At 39.9% G+C, this 19,863-nt stretch overlaps 1 protein-coding gene across 20 annotated transcripts in view; it reads left to right on the top strand.

Moving 5' to 3' along the window:
- The window catches only part of SGIP1 (SH3GL interacting endocytic adaptor 1), a 199,283-nt gene that overhangs the window by 90,366 nt on the left and 89,054 nt on the right, over positions 1-19,863 (top strand). For 5 of the 20 annotated variants that reach the window (XM_032426826.1, XM_032426832.1, XM_032426882.1 and 2 more), the window contains exons 3-6: positions 853-877; positions 7,541-7,597; positions 11,340-11,394; positions 12,112-12,287. In XM_032426826.1, coding sequence (XP_032282717.1) covers positions 853-877; positions 7,541-7,597; positions 11,340-11,394; positions 12,112-12,287 — 313 coding nt within the window. Of the gene's footprint in view, positions 1-852; positions 878-1,880; positions 1,965-3,866; positions 3,939-7,540; positions 7,598-11,339; positions 11,395-12,111; positions 12,288-19,863 lie in introns of all 20 variants that reach the window. The other 15 variants (XM_032426802.1, XM_032426805.1, XM_032426790.1 and 12 more) reach the window with 5 other exon arrangements.

Here is a 19,863-nt window from a genome sequence, read left to right as displayed (position 1 = left end):
GTATTACTTGCTAGGAAGTCTAACGTGACTGCGAGTGGTCAGTTTTGTGTTCTCAGTGAGGAGACATCATGAAAGAGGAAAAAAATGGTAAAAAATGAACATTTGTATGTGTCAGGAACTAATTATAAGTTCTTTATATACGTTATCTTATTTAAACAGGGCTTAGAGAGATTAGGTAATGTATTCAAGGTCACAGAACTAATAAGTGATGGAGTCTGGATGCCCAGATTCATCCTACTCTAGAAGCCTTACTCCTAATCACCCTTACCACACAGTGTCACCATGGATTACCTATCCTGGACTTTGGTCATCAGTGTGAGCCTTTTAGCAAACATTGTCCTCCATTTCCTGCTCTCCTATAATTAAAGGAACAGTGAGTATAGAAATAGGGGAAAAAAAAATACAGATTCTCAAAGTGAATAGAAAGATACCATAGGAGTTCCTTTCCATAGGGGGAAATTCAAGACCACTCCCAGGGGAGAAGATGAGAGAGGACAAGTCAGTTTATATTCCTCGTGGTAGTTTAAATGGAGACAGCTGGGTGGGACAGACTCTTAAACTTTCCTCTCAAAAGTGGACCACGACACTGTACCAGCAACGTGTGCTGTTTGGACACTGGTTTTTAATGAGAATCTGCACTCCCCCACCCCCTCCCCGCACACAGACACACATCCCATACTCAAATATCATTCAACAAATTTGTTTTGATTCAGTTTTCATTAGCTGGGTTCACTGGGATGAGAATGCAGGAAGGGGTGAGAGAGGCGGTTTGTGAATCTTATTCTTGTACGTTAGTCTATGTAGCAAGAATGATTCCTTTTCCTAATAGCTACCAATTTCTTTTTTTTACAGAGGTTCACCAGATAGAGATGGAATTGTAAGTATTTAAATGACCATTTTCAGTAGGTTTGCACTTCAATATATACTATGTTGAAATTTCTTAAAGCCCCCCCCTTTTTTTTCTGTAGGGAAAAAATAGCCTAAATGACTTTTTAGACCTCATGCTGTTGTAATTTTCTGTAGTAATTGAATGGGACATATAAATGCAGTCTTGGTCAAGTTAAACTTATTTATTGTATTCACCTTAAAACCCTGCCCCAGACTAGGCGAGCAAACCTCATTGATATGGTGGGTCAGAAGCCAGACAGTTCCTGCAGGGGCTGCTACCATTAACTGTTATTTCATTTCCAATTTAATGATATAAAAACTTATTATGTGAGAATGTTTTTCTCCAACAGAGGCCACAAAGTCATAATGGAGCTGAGATCCAATAAAATTGAAAGAAGCTTTTCCCCTTTAGTTGAGTTGTAGATACATTTTCTATATTAAATTCCTAAGTAGGGAATGGTCTCGAAACCACTTATGCCTGAATTTACAGCCTGAAGGAGGAAAGTGTCTCCACTGGGTTTAGGCTTAACAGTAACTCTGACTCCTTGTTAGCCACTAGATTTCTTGCCTTTTTAAGAAGTCTGTTGCACATGGGCTTGGATTGATCTGAGTTGAGCTTATGGGAGTCTGTACCAACTTCTAAAATGACTTCCTTCGAATCTAAATCAGATGCCTATTCAGAAGGTTCAAAAGAACAGCTGTTACTGAAAAAAAAAAAAAGGGCTCACATTAGGCTCATTGGGCTGGAGTGGGGACTAAAATAAATCTGGTGGTTAAAAATATGTATTTTTTGGAAAATCGCCCTTTATATTATTATACCCAAATTGAGGTGTTAGTTGCAGCTATAGCAGAAGATTTTCTTCCACACTTGACTCAAGGTTCGGAGCTTTGGGGTCCCTTTTGCATTCATGTAGTTCTCGCCATGAAATGTTAAGAACATAGACTGAAATTGATCAGACATTGGGTAACACTATAATCAAGGCTCTATTCAGCAGGGGAAAAAAAAGACCCAGAAGACTCAGCTTCTCCTCACCTCTTGCTTCTGGCTCAGAGCCCTCTCGTTAACTCTGTCTCAGGTACTCTCTGCTTCTGTGTCTTCTCTCTGCTTCTGTCTTGGTCCCCTCCTGGGTTCTCTCATCCCCTTCATTCTGACCTCGGCAAGCCTCCGTTAGCTATTCTCTGTTTTCTGTCCCTGCTATTCCCAGGCTGGACTGCTGTCTCCTGCTTCTCTCGCTCTGCCACCCTCAGGCTTGTCCTTTTTTCTCTGAAGCCCATTCCCTCCTGTCCTACCCACCTCCTCATCCCCTAGCCCTTCATTGTCTCTGAGGCCCCATTGCTACCTCAGTGTTCTTTGCTCTTCTAGGGACCACCAGTTTAATTCTCTGGTAGAATACGCAGCCCTGGCATGTAGGTACAGCCCTGGCATGCAGTTGGCCATTATGAGTATGCGCTGCATTAAAGAGCCCAGCCGTGATTCTACAGGCGCATGGACACTACGTCAGGGCTCCATACCCGAGTTCCCTGAGTTCTCTTTCTCCGCCACCATTCCAAGTCATATAAAGTTATTTATCGACCGTTGTCCCCTCTTTGTCCCCTAATTGGAAATGCCGTAAATATCACCGGTCATGATTTTAGGAAAAAAGAATTGCTTAATTTTGATTTCTCAGGAAATAAAGCAGACCTGTTTGGAAAAAAAAAAAAAAAGGCTCCATTCGAAATAAATGCCATGTTCTCAGAAGCAAGGTGTACAGCTTCCTAGGTAACTGGAAATTATTAGGCAGCTGCTAGTTTTACCATTTGGAAATACTCCCCAAATATTCCTCGTTTACTGGGGTCACCAAATTTTGAGAACTCCTTATCACATCAGTGCTATAGGAGGCCAAGTTTCTGTTTGCATTCAGTCCTTGGAGATCTCAATCTGACTTTCTTTCAAACTCAGACTGATGTCTTTAATGCCTTGTGTCTGTGAACCCAGACACACTTTCTTTTACCTTTTACCTGGCTGACTGAGCTTCCAAATTACTGTCTTTTGAAAAGTATCTGAAGCTGAAAGGTATGGTTTCACTGATGTGGTTCGCAAACTACAGGTGATGGTGCACACGCTTAAGGCTTATAAATGGCTTTGCGATAAGTTCAATGTACTGATGCTTATTTAATTTGTTTCTCAAAACTTAACGAAGCCCATCGCTGGTGACAATGCTTTTGAGGGGTAGTCTACAGAGGCTTCGTGGCAGGGCTGCATGTATGAAGGCGGGCTCGCCTTGCTCCCCACTGGTGAATGCGATCCCCAGCAGAGCTGCCTGTCATGATGTGTGAGACTTCAGGCAGCTGCGTGTGACAATGCATTCTAACCCAGAGACGAACTCTACTTTGTGCAGGATGCACTCAGACTTTTTCCTAAGCAGTTCAGACTTCCATCCACACAGACTGGGGGCACAGGGATTCACAGCCATGGCTGGGAGGAGATCTCTGCTCATCCCGAACACGTGTGCAGGAAAGGGCCCAGATTTGGCGCTGTCCGCTGTGGACGCTGTACGTATTGCCAACCCTCAGCAAGGCTTTGATAAAGGGGAAGATACGGTAGAGCTAGACTTGTCAGACTTCTTTTTATTGGAAATATAAGCATTTTTATTGGGTCTCTTCGGTGTGTCCTCGTGTCTGTTCTCTACCTAAAAATTAAGTGCTGGCTGAATGAGGACTAGATCCACAGAAAACCTAGTGCCTGGGATGCATCTTCCTTCTTCTCCCTTCTTCTCCTGGCCTAGCCACACTGGCCTGCTGAATAGAGCCTCATTATGGGCCCCAAAGTCCACTCTTTGCTTAAGGAACCCTGCCAAGATTGGTAGGCCCTAAGATTTGGCCTAGAAATTGTTTCTTCTATGGTATGCTTGCTGACTCCATGTGATTCTTTATATGTGTCTTGAAGAACAAACAGAGCCTTTAACAACTTTTTTCTACATGAAAACAATCAATTCCAGCAGCCCAGCCCACATGAACCACCCTACAATAACAAAGCAGAGTGTGCGCGTGAAGGAGGAAAAAAAGTTTCGGTAAGGAAACAGATTTTAGTTTAAAATTTCCAAGGGGTTGTAGAAACAGTGAGTAAAATCCCAATTTGAAATTTGGAAAAAAGCAGTAGCATTTATTTAATCAATTTAAGAAGACTTTCTTAGGTATTTCCAAATTACTCTTGAATATCCAGGACCAATTTTTAAATCAGCCATATAGACCTTATATATTGACGTCCGAAAATACTTTTAAAGAGTGATCGGGTATAAAAAGATATGTGTTTCCTTTGTCTTAGATAAAGGACAGGGACTCAATTTTTTAAAATAATATGCTATCTGTAAGAAAGCTTTGGCTATAATATAAACATCACCTTACAAAATGAGTAGTCATTTGTGAGGATAAGCACCATCTCAGTAACATCAGGAATTTGGCAGGACTTGGCTTGTGGGAACCAATACACTTGACCAAAGGATGGTGAGTCAGGGATGCTGATCCAGGCCCAGACTATATGGCAGCTATTGCTGGCTTGTCCAATATGGTAGCCACATATGCCTATTCAAAATTCAGTTCCTCGGATGCACCTGCCACGTTTCAAGTACTCTATAGCTACTTGTGACTGCTGGCTACCATGTTGGACAGCACACATATAAAATATTTTCATCTTCACAGACAGTTCTATTGAACTGTGTTATTCTATAGGATTATTTACAAAGTGAGTCAAGTCTTGCCCCAGTGGCAAGAAGATAATATTTAGGTAGTATATCATGTATCTTTAATACTTCATGTCCAAGGAACACTATGTGGCCATAAGCTGACCTTGGAAAAGAGGAGCATTCACAGTGGAAATTGAGAACTTTGATGAATGTATAATTGAACACAATTGTTACTACATTTATTGGTTTAGCCCATCAATCTGAGAACAGATAATAAGCCTGGCTAAAGTAAAATACCTATTAAAGCATGACTAACATTGATATGAGCCTCAATTATCTTTAAATAACAGTCATATATTCAAATTAGAAAAGTTACTTACGCTAATGTAGAGTTTTAGAAAATACAGAAAAGAAAGAAGTAAAAGAATACACAGCTTCAGCTCCCAGAGAAAAATCACTGTTTATGTGTTAGTGAATATCCAATATTGCTTTTACTATGAAGCCTAGTTTTTAAATGATATTTTCCTATTTATATCCTTTCTTGCTTCCTCAGTGTTTTCCAACTGAAAGTCAAAAGAGCCATTACCTTCCCTATTACTACTATGAGCTGTTCCTTGCTTCAGTGGTTTAACCAGGAGAATTGCTTTTTTCTTGGGGTTTGACCAGAAGAATTTCAGCGAGGCTCTAGCCAAGCTTTAACTTGATAATTTCCACTTGTGAAACCAAATATATCTGTAATAATCTGCTAGCATGAATGAGGCCAAATTGTCAGTTCCTCTGATAAAGCCGTGTGTGTTCGCTGCTCTCTGCCCAAAAATGTATTGTTTATGATTTGTTGTTTGTGTTTGGTATTTGTGTTAAAAATGTTCCTAGTTTAAAAGAAATTTTCTTTTTATAGGTTTTACTTTCTCTTCATCTCAATCTTCTATATCAGTTTCCATGGAAACTGGGAAATTTTCACTCAGCCCAGATCTAGAAAATTCAGGAACCTTTATTCATAATGTTGAATATATGTTCTCAGGAAAGATACACACACACACACACACACACATACACACATTTATTTATTTAGCTGAACATATAAACTATCTGGGTTGTAAAGGGCTTTGGTTATGGAGACAAGACTATTACAGAAGCAAACTGGAATTTTGAACTCAGTAATTCACCTAATCTGTTTGGTTTTTAGATAACAATCCTTTGTATTGAAGAATTGTTTAAGAACCAAAAGGTATATTAATAGTGGTACTACAGTGATCACAAAATTCATGAGTTTAGTTCTTTGGAATCAACTTAGTTCATTTGATTTCCCATTATTATAAATTAAATTTGTATATTGAATTTATTAATATACTTGTTAAAGATTTGGAGAATTTTGCAAAGAAGTCATGTGGAAACAGATTGGTAAAGTAGGAATTAAAAAAGAAAGCAAATATGACAAAAAGAAAATAGGAACCATGCCCATTCTCCATGGTAGAGATTTTTTTATTATTAGATAGCACATTATGTAATGAACCGTGTCCTTAGCTCCATAGCTTATAGAGGTACAAGATTGATGTGGCAGGTTTTAAAAATGCCCTTTGTTCAAAGTAGGGAGAATATCACCGAAACACTAACTCAATAAAGGCAATTCTGTGAGAAGGCTAAAATGATGTAGTCTGACAAAGTATATAATCGTTGCCAGGAGCAAAACAAAGAAGAAGGGGGTCACAGAGCCTATGCTCCTGGGTGCTGGAGGCATGGCAGAGGTCTTGTATTTGTACACTCTAGTGTACAGGAAGGGAGGGGCATGGACGTAATATCTACGCTTTACCTACTATTCACCCTAACGAAACTGCTGGTTCTTAGAATGCCCAGTCCAACATCCAATAAATACTGACCAATGACGATGGTTACTAGGTTGCCTCTAATTGGCTTTCTAGCGCTACGCGTACACGAAAGGCTTACTTCTCCTACCTATTTGTCAAATTAGGTGTTAGCTGTTCCCATTGTAGTTCCAGTGGACTTTATCTGTGATTGTAAAATCGGAAGTCCTGTCCTCACACCTCATGCTTCACCATTTGATATGTGCTGTTCTGAGACCTGCTAGTGCTCGGTGACATATCATTGTTCCATGTGCTAAGTATGGGAATGTTGTTGAATGGACTCTCCATTGCCAACCTGGTTTGTGTTTTTGTCCTTTGCTCACAAAAAGTAGGGAATCCTAGAAATTTCTATTTGTATGATGCCACATCTTTGCTCAAGTGCTTGTGGCCATTATCATGATTGTTCTAGGTGCTAAAATAGAACTTGAATAGAATCCAGAGAGAGTAATGCTGATATCTAGTCATCTTTCAATGATGTAGCCTTATGGAGGCATAGAACACACAGATGACAGAAATCCACAATCAATCCTTGAATCCTATTTTAATAACTTGATAAGAAAAGCCACTTGAAAAGAAGATCAACACTATTTTTAATACCTAGAAGCTGAATTAATTTGGAGTTCATTTCCTTTACATTCTAGCAAGGGGGTGGTTAGGGAAAAGTTGAGTCAGTGTTAGAAAAGCTAAAGAAAGATTAGTTAATGACCTGAATACTCTTTAGACATGTTGGAACTAATTGTATATGAGAGCAACATAGAAGTCAAAATCTTAGAGAGATATATATATCTGATTATATCCCCTGAAGGTATAGAAGATTAAATTATAATGTAGGTACTTCTGATTTTACTGAATAAAATTTGAATAGGTAGCTGTTACCGTCCCTGTGCTTAGGTATCCTACAGTCTTTTGTGAAAATAAGTACTTAAGCTCTTTTATGCAGTGTCACGGCAGCTCAATTAACCATTCAGTTACACCGATGTGGTTGCTTAATAGCCTGCTCTAATTTGTCTTTCCAGTGCTGGATTTTGATAGCTCTTGCTAAATACAGATAAGAGTTAAGTGTTCTTTGTTCCATTTTTTTTTAATTCAAATGTTTCTCTTCTAAATTTATTTTCAAATTTATTGCAGAAGAAAAGCAATGGGGCACCAAATGGATTTTATGCGGAAATTGATTGGGAAAGATACGTGAGTATCAGAAGATTGTTTTTCTTTATTATTTCACTATTTGAAAATGAGTTGAAACATTCTTATAATACAACATAGAAATAAGTGAACATTCTCTGTCTCATTAGGCAGTGCCTGGCACACTTAGGGTGGTATAGAGGTTAAGAGCACTAGAGTCTATTACACTGGGTTCAAGACCTAGCCCTTCCATATGTCAGTTGTGTATGGCTTTGGGATGGTTGTTTGCTGACTAACAGAAATGAGGTCAGTAGTTACTTTAGAACATTGTTGAAAGAATTCAATGAGCTAATTATTTGAAGGTTATTTCAGTACCTGCCTAGCCTGTGATATGTGTTTTTAAAAATGCTTTTTAAAATATTGACTCCAGATTTTGCCATCCTGGTTCTTTTTCTAAGCGGCTTTGAGAATCAAGTCAAGTCAAGGTAACCTCTGGGGTTTGGTTCCATGGTGTCTTAGTCCATTCAGGCTGCTATAACAAAAATACCATAACTCAGTGGCTTGTAAACAACAAAAATTTATTTCTAACAGTTGTGTAGGCTGCGAAGTCCATGGTCATGGTGCCAGCAGATTTGGGGTCTAATGTGTCTGGTTGAGGGCCCACTTTCTGGTTCACAGATGGCACCTTCTAGCTGTAACCTCACTGGGGATCTCTTTTGTAAGGGCACTAACCCCAACTGTGATGGCTCCTCCCCAATGCCCTAATCACCTCCAAAAGGTCCCACTTCCTAACACCATTACTTTGGGGTTAAGATTTCAACGTATGAATTTGGGGGGAACACAAACATTCAGACCATAGCACAAAACAATTACTAGAGCCTCATGGTACAAACTTTTCCCAGGTCAAGTGACAATCACTTGTTGCTTTCAGGGAGTGAGGGTGACTCTCATCTGAGATCTAAACTCTCCACCTGATTCCCCCGGAAACGGATTTACATCATCAACATCCACTTCACCAACCACAACAGGACAGCCACAGTCATTCTTGGATTTTTAATCATATAAAATATGTAGATCATATTCACATCAAAGATCACTTCTGTTGTATAGCAGGTGCCCAAATTCACAATTCCTACAAAATGCTTTTGCACTTATATCCATTAGATGAATGTCTTGACCCAACCTCTCCTATCATAAAAGTTAATCTTGATGTTAAAGCTTTTGTATATTTCTTAGTAATAATTTTATTTTTACAATAAATAATTGAATATTCACTATTAGTCAGTCATAATATTAAATGCTGTGGAATCCTTACCACCTTAAAAATCAAATACATTATTTGCATTTCATAGAAAAGAAAGCTGAGGCTCAGAGAGGTTAAATTCTCAATACCTCCCCACCCCTCCACTCTAAAGCATGTCACTCTGCCAAACTCATCACCTGATCTTCTCATATCTGTTTCCCAGGATTGGGATCTTTTAGATATTTTTAGCAGTTCAGCTCCCTAAAATCTATGCCAGTTCCCATGTTACCCTAAATTCAAATAGTTCACAAATAATGTTATAAGGGAAACTACTAAATATTAAGAAAATGTGATTTATTTTCCCAGAGTTAATCTGTCTTTACCTAGAAAGGCTTTTGTATTTTGTAGGATTCTTTAATACACAAAAATGGGATACTCTAAGCAAACAAGAAGTATGACAATAAAAATACCAAATTACTCATCAAATCACATATTACCCCATCTAAACCCTACACTCTAGTGCTATCCCTTGTCAACATGTGAATCCTTAAATGAAGCATAACTTCCCTCATGTTTGTTCAGTCCTGAAAACTAATTAGGTCACATAGGAATTGTTGTGGTAATTCTACATTAGACACCACTTCCTCTAAGTTATAAGAAAGGTTTTATTCTTAAGAGATGATGTCATCTTGCTTTTGACAGAGAAAGGTGAGAGAGGGAAGGCCCCGGGGAGGATGTGACCTTTAAGCAGAGCCCTTAAGTATAGGAGGGGTTCACTGGCTAAACATTTGAAGGAAGAGAATTCCAGGCGGAGAGAATGGCATTTATGAGGACCCTGAAATGGGAAAGTGCTTGCATATTCAGACCATAAACGTTAACAATGGCAAGAAGACCGTGAAGCTGAGGGGCATCAGGGAAGGGGCTCTCAGACCTGAGCCAGGGCCGTGGGCCACACAGAAGCACTGAGCATTTATTCTAACTTCATAGAAGTTAGTGAGAAGCCAGGGACAAGGTTTTAGCAGGGAAGTGACCTCAATACAGTTGCATTTTTGAAAAAGTAACCTTGAGTACTGAAGAAAGACAAGAGGGAGACAATGAATGCTTAGGAAATGGTGGCTTTTCCATAGCATTCAGGCCTTCTTTCTCTCCATGGTCATGGCACTTTCATCACTTCGGTGACTCCACAATCTCTCCTTCCGGCTCTGTCCTTTCTCACTTCCAGGCCTATAACTTCACCTTTAAAAGGGTTGCCCTTGAATGGCTTCACCTTCATCCTTTCTAGGGCATAGGGTGTAGTCTCAAACACCTGGAGTCAAGGCACACAGGTCTGCCATTTGCTGGGTGTGTGTCCTTGAGGAATGGCATCTCATTTCTCTTACTTTCCTCCTTGGTGAATGGGATAGTTCTTTCCACGTAGGATTGTTATGAAGGTTCAATAAAATAAAGTGTGTGTTATAGTACTTACCATATAATAGGAACTCAAAGATGATAATACTAATCTCAATCATGCAAACTCTCTTTTATCCTTCCTCCCTTTGAAAACGTTAGTTGTCTGCTGTTACAATTAGTTCAGTCAGGAATACCAGCAGTGTCCCACGATTTGAGAACAGAAATCTTGGGGTCTTCTTGACCCTTCCCTCTCCTTTTTCTCCCATGACAGATGTTACAAAGAACTAAGCTTATCCTTACAAAAGTCCTTGATTCATCACTTCCCACCACCACCAACGTGGTCTTGTATTCTTAGCACATCTTCCCTGAATTGATACAAGTATTTTGAATGAGATTTCCTTTCTCCAGTTTCTTCTGCCCACAGTCTATCCTGAAGCATACTTCCAAAACACCTTCAGAAGCCACTTTCTACCCTGACTGAGAAGCTGCAGTAGCTACATCAAGTTTGAATCCTTCCTCCAGCACGTTGGCCATCCATGGTCTTATGTCCGATGTTCTCCCTCTGTGCAGCTTCCATTCCAGCCAGTTGTTTTCATTGTGGCCTCTCCCTTCCCCCATCTGAACCATGCCGTCCATTCCTACGTCGGTGTCTCAGCACAGCCTCTTGTTTACCGCCGCCTCCCCTCTGCCCTTTCTACCTGTCCTGAGAGGCACAGGCAGACCCCTCGGATTCTTTCAAGCTTCATTAACTTCCGCTTCCTCCAGACTCCTATCACTGATGATTTGTGTTTTATATTTCACTTTTTAAAGTGCTTTGCCTACCAAAATACCTTTCCATTTTCCAGAGGAAAAATAATTTGCCTTTTGTCTTCCCCCGTGTTGCTTAGCACAGTCCTTGGCTTACAAGAAACGCATAAGAAATTATCTTTGAATGTTTTCTTTCATTGACAGTGGATTCCTAGTTTGTTTTTCTGATAGGAAGACTCTCCAAGTATCCTTCAGTAAATATCTACACATATACTGCTCAGCATTCACTTCCAAAGGTTAAAATCCTCACCTTCTAAAATAAGAGACATATCCATATCTTTAAATAGAAGTCTCTAGAAGGAAAATGAACAGTTCCTTGATTATTGTCAGACTAATAAATGCTTAATCTGTGCTTGTATTTTGTAGAACTCTCCTGAGCTGGATGAAGAAGGCTACAGCATCAGACCCGAGGAACCCGGCTATATCCTTTCTTTATTTTTTTTATTTTAATCTTTATTTTCTCTAAGAAAATGCTACGATAAGTTCAGATTTTGAAAAGGTGCTGAAATAACCCAAGCTTCCCGACTCCTGTCATCCCTAATATTAGAAATGAATAAACAGCACAGAACAGTCTGATCGCTAACAAGTAGGCATTTTGTCTTGATCTATTCATAGAAAAGAGAGAGTGGAGAAACAGAAAAATGTTCTGAGAAACAATTGTGCAAACCACGGGCACTGGGTTGTCTGCTAAAACCTGATATGACCATGTCACTTACCATGGCTAGAAAATAACTCTCACCTGTGCGCTCCGCACAAACCAGCTCTGGGCAGAGCATCTCTGAATCACTGCAATTCCTCAGGAATTGTTCCTGAGAGTGGCTTTCCTCTCTCAGTGGACAGGGAAGCTCACATGGGCTGTCAGTGTTTGTGGGACATCACAAATGGCCACCCGCAGCAGAAATGTAGGACATTAAACTATGGCTCCTGGAAATTCACCATCCTTAATCATGTTCCAAGGAAAGGTGAACAAATTCGAACGCTTTCTTGATTTGCTCTTTTATTCGTCTGTGTATTTTGCTTTGATTTTCTGCCATCTAAGGATACCTTTGCTGCCTCTATGTGCAAGCACTCTTGTCTTATACTCATCATTGCTTTTCCCAGTAGGAAAAAGAGTTACGTATCTTTAACTGTGTTCTACCTACCAAAGGAAAGCACTTTTATTCTTCGAGCGAATCGGAAGAGGAAGAAGAATCCCACAAGAAATTTAATATCAAGATTAAGCCATTGCAATCTAAAGACATTCTTAAGAATGCTGCAACTGTAGATGAGCTGAAGGCGTCCATAGGCAACATTGCACTTTCCCCATCACCAGTGGTGAGTGGTTTTATGTCGAGCTTTGGTGAGTCTGGACAGACAGCTGTGTTCCGCCCAGACGTGTTAAGTAGATCAGAAACTCTAAGCTAGAGGCTGCATATGGTTACCCTTTTATGAACTTTGTAAACCTTAAACAGCTCATTCTGTTTTAGAAAGTTATGCTGATTTTATATTGCAGTTCTTGTGCTTTTCAAAATGGTAGAAATGCATGGGACCACATTTCTTTTTGACTTACTTTCCTGCAAGCATTTGAAAAAGAAACAAAACATTGTTTTGTTTTGGTATATAGAAATATACCAATTTCTACAATTTGTTCTCCATTCCCCCAGTTCCCCTCTGCTACACTTCTGCAGCTGCTGAATTCTGAGTTCCAACATGTACACTATTTTCTCAGTGGTGTTTGATAAATGCTACAACTGTTTTCTAAAAGTAGCTGTGAAGAGTAGATGAAGGTTCTCAAAGGAGCAGCTAATATGTTCTTGGCATCTTCTTCAGGAAGATGTGATCTTCCTACAGCATCCTCCCTGAAAGAGGTAGTTAATAAATGCTGGACCATTTCTAAGATGATTTTAAAAATATGTCAGCTAAACTTTCTAGAGAAGTTGTAATCATCTATCCTTTCAGAATAAATATTTGCCTGTCTGGGATGAATAAAATCTATAATGATGCCTTCTTTAGAACTTAGGGCTTATAATGGCCTTTATCACTACTGTTAGTGATGAATACAATAATTGCTATCAGTAATCAACCACCGGAAATGATATTTCAGGTAATTTTTAATCATATACTCATTTGGTATTTCAAGAGTGTCTCCCTGGAAAAAAAGTCATGAAATATATTAGTTTTCTTTCCATTCTGCAATGGAAAGTACAGATTTTAAACTCATGGGTTGGCCTGTAATACCAGTGATTTCTAGTTAGAGGAGCATTTTAAATGCATACACTTTCACTTTTCAGTTGACGTCTTTCAAATCATTTTTCACTTACTGAATTGTTTTTTTTTTAATTAATTGTAGAAATTTATCTAAACGCCTGAAACCCGTTTATATTCACTTTTCTGTAGAGTCTAATACAGTTAGTGGGCATTTGGAAGTTATCTGGGGGTAAGCATCAGAAGATAAGATCATGGGATTAAATGAACAAATTTATGTGAAAGAAAACTTACTAAAACAGTTGCAGACAGGCAGTATGGATTTGCTGAAAGCAGAGGGGCATCTAGGAAAGACGAAGTCCCCTCTATCAAAAAGAATATATAAGCCCAAGTCATCTGGGAGATATTCCTCCAACCAGATATGTTGCTGGTGGTGCAGCCAGAAGAGTGGTGGTTTACTCTGAGCTCTTCTCAACACCTATTTTTAAGGCAATGTCTTGACATGATGTGGTTAAGACTGATGAAAGGATTTTCGGGAAAGCCGTATGAAGAGGAGATGGAGACACCCAGGGAAAGTAATTATGGAGTTAGGCTGTTTCTGCATACCAGCGCCACCACAAACCGATGGACTCTCGGATCCGCCTACCACCACCACCCCTGCACCCCCAGCTTGCTCCCTCAATATGAGAACCTGGCTCTGTCCTTAGTATGATTCCCAAACATTTGTGATTTTTGATGTTTAGTATAGGGGAGTGAGCTGTTATTGCTACTTTAGGGAAAGGTATGCGTGTTTCTGGATATACCTAAGTAAAAAGAGAGATTAGAACTGAAAACATATTCTTGGTTTTAGAATCCTTACCCTCTCCTAGGTAACCCGTGTGTACCTATAGTTCACAAATGATATATGCAGTATGTTATCTCCGGAACCAGATAAGTAGAAAAAACCTTCTGAGATCCAGTTGGTGCCATGATAAAAATGGCAAATCCTTTGTGCAACTTTAGATGTTTCCAGCCAGACAATCGGACATTTATATGTCTACACTGAATTCAGGTGCAAAAAGAGAAATAGAGCCTATGCTAGTTAATAATATATCAATATATTTCACACAGGCTACGGTTGTTATGTTACAAAGGCATCAATCATTACACTAATAGAAATAGAGGAATTTCCAAATGGTAAGCCATTCATAACAATGGCTTACGTTGGATTTCTAATTTCTATTTCTTTTAAGGAATTTTAAGATTAAGTTGTGTTTCATTTGTTCTGTTCATCCATCTGTGAATATGTATCAGTGAATTGTAACCCATTTGATATCTCTTATCATGAATTGGTTCTTATTTTATTTGAATAGTTCCCTGTACACACTACATGGTCAAATTATTCAATAAATGAATGGATGGATGGATGGATGGATGGATGAATGCATCATATATAACTATGTGTATATATAATATAAACCTAGCTGAAAATTACTCCTCCCCAAAACAAAGCATCAACAGCATAGAAAATCAGGGTTTTAATTGTTGGCAAAAATCCCATTGTATAGACAAATAAATGTAATTTCAGTCCAGATCTTGCCGTGGCCCTTGATTTTAATACAGAAATAAAGTATAATGTGGGCCAGGACAAGGCAGAGCACTAAAAAAGAAGAGGGGGTAATGCAAGGGTTAACTCACAGGAAAGGATGTTAATTTCTATTCCTTTCATGTTGTGGTCTCCTAATAAGATATTGCACTGATTGAGCGAAGAATGAATAGCACTCAGGTTTGAGTTGTTGAGTTGGTATCTGCACAAATTAGAATATTGGTAAAGCTGGGGCGCCTGGGTGGCTCAGTTGCTTAAGCGACTGCCTTCGGCTCAGGTCATGATCCTGGAGTCCCGGGATCGAGTCCCGCATCGGGCTCCCTGCTCAGCAGGGAGTCTGCTTCTCCCTTTGACCCTCTCCCCTCTCATGTGCTCTCTCCTCTCATCCTCTCTCTCAAATAAATAAATAAAATCTTTAAAAAAAAAATAAAAAAAATAAAAAAAAAGAATATTGGTAAAGCTGTTTTAACAGAGATCAAAATAGAAATGGCTTATACAAAATAAGTGGTTTACTTTTCTTCCATGTAAAAGTCAAAACTGGTAGGCACTTGAGATGGGTAAGGGAGCCCTACTCCAGGCATTATTCAAGAACCCAGAAACTTTCTGTATGATTGCTCCACCTTTCTGAGGCTGTGCCTGCCTTACCACCATCAATCACCTCCATGTTCCAGCCTTGGGATGGAGGAAAGAGAAAATAAAAGGCAAGTGGTTTCCTTTAAAGGTTTTACTGGGAGTTTGCAAACGTCACTACCAAAGCCATAATTTAATCATATGGCCACATTAGCTGAAAGGGAGTTCGGGAAATGTAGTCTCTGCCTGGATAGACATGTAACCAGCTAAAATTCAGGTTCTGTTATAAAAAGACAAAGGAGCGAATGAATTGGGGTGGGCATTGACAGTTTCTGCCACTGTGTCTTAAGTAAGTAATCTCAGATTACTTCTGGAAGTTCATTAGGAAATGGATTTTTTCCCCATTTACCTGCAAATTATTCGTAGAACCTGTTGAACCCAGCATGTTTCCTTTTAAAAATTTCTAATCACTAAATTCCAAATATGAGTGATGCTATGCTGCATGCTAGCCAACAGTGAATGAACAGAAACAAATTTCATTAAAATGCCAACTTGTTTGGTTGATACTGACCCTTCCAATCAGAATAATGTTTCCTCAATCTTGCGAAGTACAGTGCTTTTTGAGGCAGGCTGTTTCATTGCTGAAAGAAATTATTAAACCCAAATGCTGTCGCGGTGTAACTTTTGTCCTTGATTGTAGCTGTGTTTTTAGAAGATTAACAAAGGACAAACACATCTCCTTTTCCACCTCCAAGTTTACCGTACAGGATATTTATTAAGGAGTGAGCTTGGGCTCAACTCCTGTGGGGTAGGGTGGGCAGAAGGAGAAGTGAAGCGGTGTTGCATGTCCAGCAGCAGACGGAGCTGACCATCCAGGGGACTCTAGAGCTGGAATGACCCCACAGAGCTGTCCTGAGTTTGACTGAAATGCATAACCTTCATACCGCCACAGCAGTCAGTACTCTGATATGGACAAGCTAAGAAGGGGACTGACCTTGGTCGAGGTGGCCCTCTGCAGCTGAGGCAGATCCTAGAGTGTTGCACCAATAGCCCTCCTAGCAGCTGGTAAAAGAAGCTGTTTTGAAGAGAAATCTGTATAGTACCTTTGGGGTCCACTCTAAATTTTCTATACCTGACATAGGGCCTTTTACGTATCATTGTCATTCAATAAATGCTTGTGTGTGTGAGTGAGTAAACAAATGTGTGAGCTGGACCAGGCCAAGGACAGAACACTGTGGCATGTCACCACCCTCTGATTTTTTATCCATTGATAACAGACTGCAGTCTCCCTGGTCCCCTTACAATGGTTTACCTAACTGTGCTCTCATCCTGGTCACGTATTTCCATTTCGTTCAAACCAGTGATGGAAACTCATTAAACACAATGCTGAATTTGAGAGACACGGGATGTCTACAGCTTTGCCTAAATCTGTCAGGCCAGAAAACCTATCCGAGAAAATGATGGGTTTAATCTGCCATAACTATTTCTTTGTGCTGGCACCTAGGGTTATCACCTTCTTTTCCAAGTGCTTTGTGTCTGTCTGTTTACAGAATTTTTTCTAGAATTTTGGGTTAATAGGAGGCAGCTGTGGCGTCTACAGTGTTCTACCTGTGTGACCTTAGAAAAGTTCCATCATTGTTCTGAGCGTCTATTTCCTCTTCTGTAAAGTGAGGTTAATAATAATCCTTACAGACTTTTTGTGCAGATTTTTGTTGGTCTCTAGCAAGTCAAATCTTTGGCTTTTTGTACCCCATGCTTAGCACAGTGCATGGCACTCATTGGGCGCTCAGTTATTTAATAAACGACTAAATGCACAAAGCAAAGCATGCAGAAGATCCTAGACACAGTACCTGATGCACAATTAGTACTTTGCAATTCTTGGCTTTTCAGTATTAGTTGTGTTAGTCAGGGTTTTCCAGAGAAACAGAACCAACAGGGTGCACGTGCATGCACGCGTGCGTGCGTGTGTGTGTGTGTGCGTGCATGCATAAAGAAATTTGTTATGAGAAATTGGGTCATGTGATTATGGAGGCTAAGAAGTCACTAAATGTCGTCTGCCAAGTGGAGACCTGGGAAAGCTGATGGTGTAATTCACTCCAAGTCCAAGGGCCTGAGAACAGGGTTGCTGACAGTGTAAATCCAGATCCCAGGGCAGAAGGAGATGAGATGAGATGTTCCAGCTCAAACAGTGAGGCAGAAAAAGGGGGTGAATTCCTCCTTCCTCTGCCTTTTGTTCTATTCTGGCCCTGATAGATTTGCATAATGCCCACCCACATAGGGGAGAGGGTTTACTTTCCTGAATCCACCCATTCAAATGCTAATCTCATCTAGAAACAACCTTACAGACCTACCCAGAAATAATATTTATTCTGGGTACCCCATGGCCAGGCAAGTGGACACATAAAATTAATCACCACACTAGTCTATATGTACATATATGAATTTTTTAAAATCTTTTTCTCCCTTAACTGAGAATCATGGCTTTGCTTTCCCATTTTCAGTCTCCTGCCCTAAAAACGTTCTGTGTTCTCATGCTTTGGATTATAATATATCTACGTCTCAAGGCGTGAATTCAGCTAAAGGGGTTCAGGGATTTCTTGCATATCTTAGACTTTAATTCCGAACCAAACCTGATCCGCCTTTTAAAGGAACTACTTTTAAGACAGGTTTTTTTCATACTGGATATTTGTGACTGATATTTCATTAAACACAAATAGAAACTTTGTACCTATATGCCCTAAAGGAACTGGTGTATCATAGGAAAGACGCTGGAATCTGGAAGACCTGAACTGACCTCTGGCTCACAGTACTGCTGAGGCAGGTTCTTAAACCTATTTGCGTCTCAGTTTCTTCAAGCCTAAAATGGGAATAACATACACCTACCTTACAAGGTGGTTTTGGGGATGTCCAGCCCTTTCTGTGAGTACAACATATAGATCACTCCTCCTAATGGAGGAGATAGAAACAGGGACGTGAGATGGGTGGGTCTGCTGTTTGTGTCCCTTTGTACCGCACTCCCTACATTCAGAGTAGGAGAACACCTTCATTACATCTTTCAAAAATGGCTTTGTTCCTAAAAAGTAAAATTATCTTCTGAAAGTGGCTAAAGAAAATAATGGGTGGAAGATTGAACTCTAAGAAAATATGCCTTTACAAAAGCAACAAAATGAGAATTCAACATACAACTGAATACAATTCCATTTTAGATCATTTGAGGGAGATGGAAATGGACACTTACTTCAGTAATGTTACGATGATTCAAACAAATGGTCTCTACCTCTTAAATGGGTTGCCTTGGGCAAGTGATAAAACCTATGCCTTGGTTTCTTCATCTATAAATGAAGATAATTCCCATACCAACTTCATAAGGCTGTTGTGAAGGTTGAATGAGTTAATACATATAAAAAGTATCATTACACATACTACATTTAGAGATTATTCCCTCGTCAGAATGATCTGCAAAGCCTAGGCACAGTTTAAAGAATATCATTAATAGTGATAAATCAGGAAACCCAAATGCCCAAAATCATTTAGAGCCAAGACCAGTAATAACCCTGTGCATAACACTGGGCAAATTAATAAAATAACTGTTTTTTATGTGATGCCTATGAACTGGTTGGAGGAAATTCCTGAGACATTCCTAAATTGTTTTGAGTAACATCAAAATCCCCTGAGCAAGTATGGTACTTCTTCAGAAGACTGTGTTGTAGGTTAACATTCACAATAGGATCCTGTACTGTGCATTCCCCACTAAATTATTTCATGGAGAATTGACATCGTTTCCCACTTCCCCTTCAAATCAGTTCACCAAATATTTGGTAAGCACCTTCCATGTATCAGGCAATGAGGGCTAATAATCACAAACTTTATCCAACTTTACCCAACCTTTATCCAACCGTCTAGCTAACAGTCTGCCTACCAATCTATCAGAAAACGATGTCTAATCAACATCACTGGCAGCACACAGAAGCTGAACTTCCCCTTGTTGGGCCAAACCCCTGCCTCTGTTCACTCCAGTTTCCTGATTGAAGTTATGGTCTTCTGCAGCCAGCTTCCCCAGCCTCCTGGCTTCCCCACCACTCCCCAGGTTTCAGATGCGGACACCTCCATTTCTCCCAGAACCCACAAGCAGCGCTATCTCTCACATAGCTTCAGCCATGTGTTTCACTCACTAGATCTTCTTGAAACTTGTGGCTCCCTCAGCTTTCATGGAAATGAGAAGACAAACGCTATGGTTTCATTCTTGCTGCACCAGCATCTTTTCCTTTTCTCATGTGCTGCCCTTGGTGCCTTTAGTTTTGTGTTTTGGTAAGCCACGAATCACTGTGGGCTGACCTGGAGAAGTTGTCTTGAACAAGAAGTGTTTAGTTCTGTACTGACTAAGAATTTTTGCTCTGGAGGAAGTCAGAGCGAAGTTTGCATCCTGGCCCTGCGCTCATTACTCACGTGACCCTGGGCAAGTTACTTAAAACTTTAAGTCTCAGTCAAGGCTTAATCAAGCGTAAAATGAGGTTAACACTACTACTCTCCTCATAGGGTCCATGTAAGGAT

The sequence above is a fragment of the Phoca vitulina genome, unplaced genomic scaffold (genome assembly GCF_004348235.1).
Source record: "Phoca vitulina isolate PV1807 unplaced genomic scaffold, GSC_HSeal_1.0 scaffold2, whole genome shotgun sequence".
Classification (NCBI taxonomy): domain Eukaryota; kingdom Metazoa; phylum Chordata; class Mammalia; order Carnivora; family Phocidae; genus Phoca; species Phoca vitulina.
Note: the sequence above shows the minus strand (reverse complement) of the source record. Positions and strands in the feature narration are given on the sequence as shown.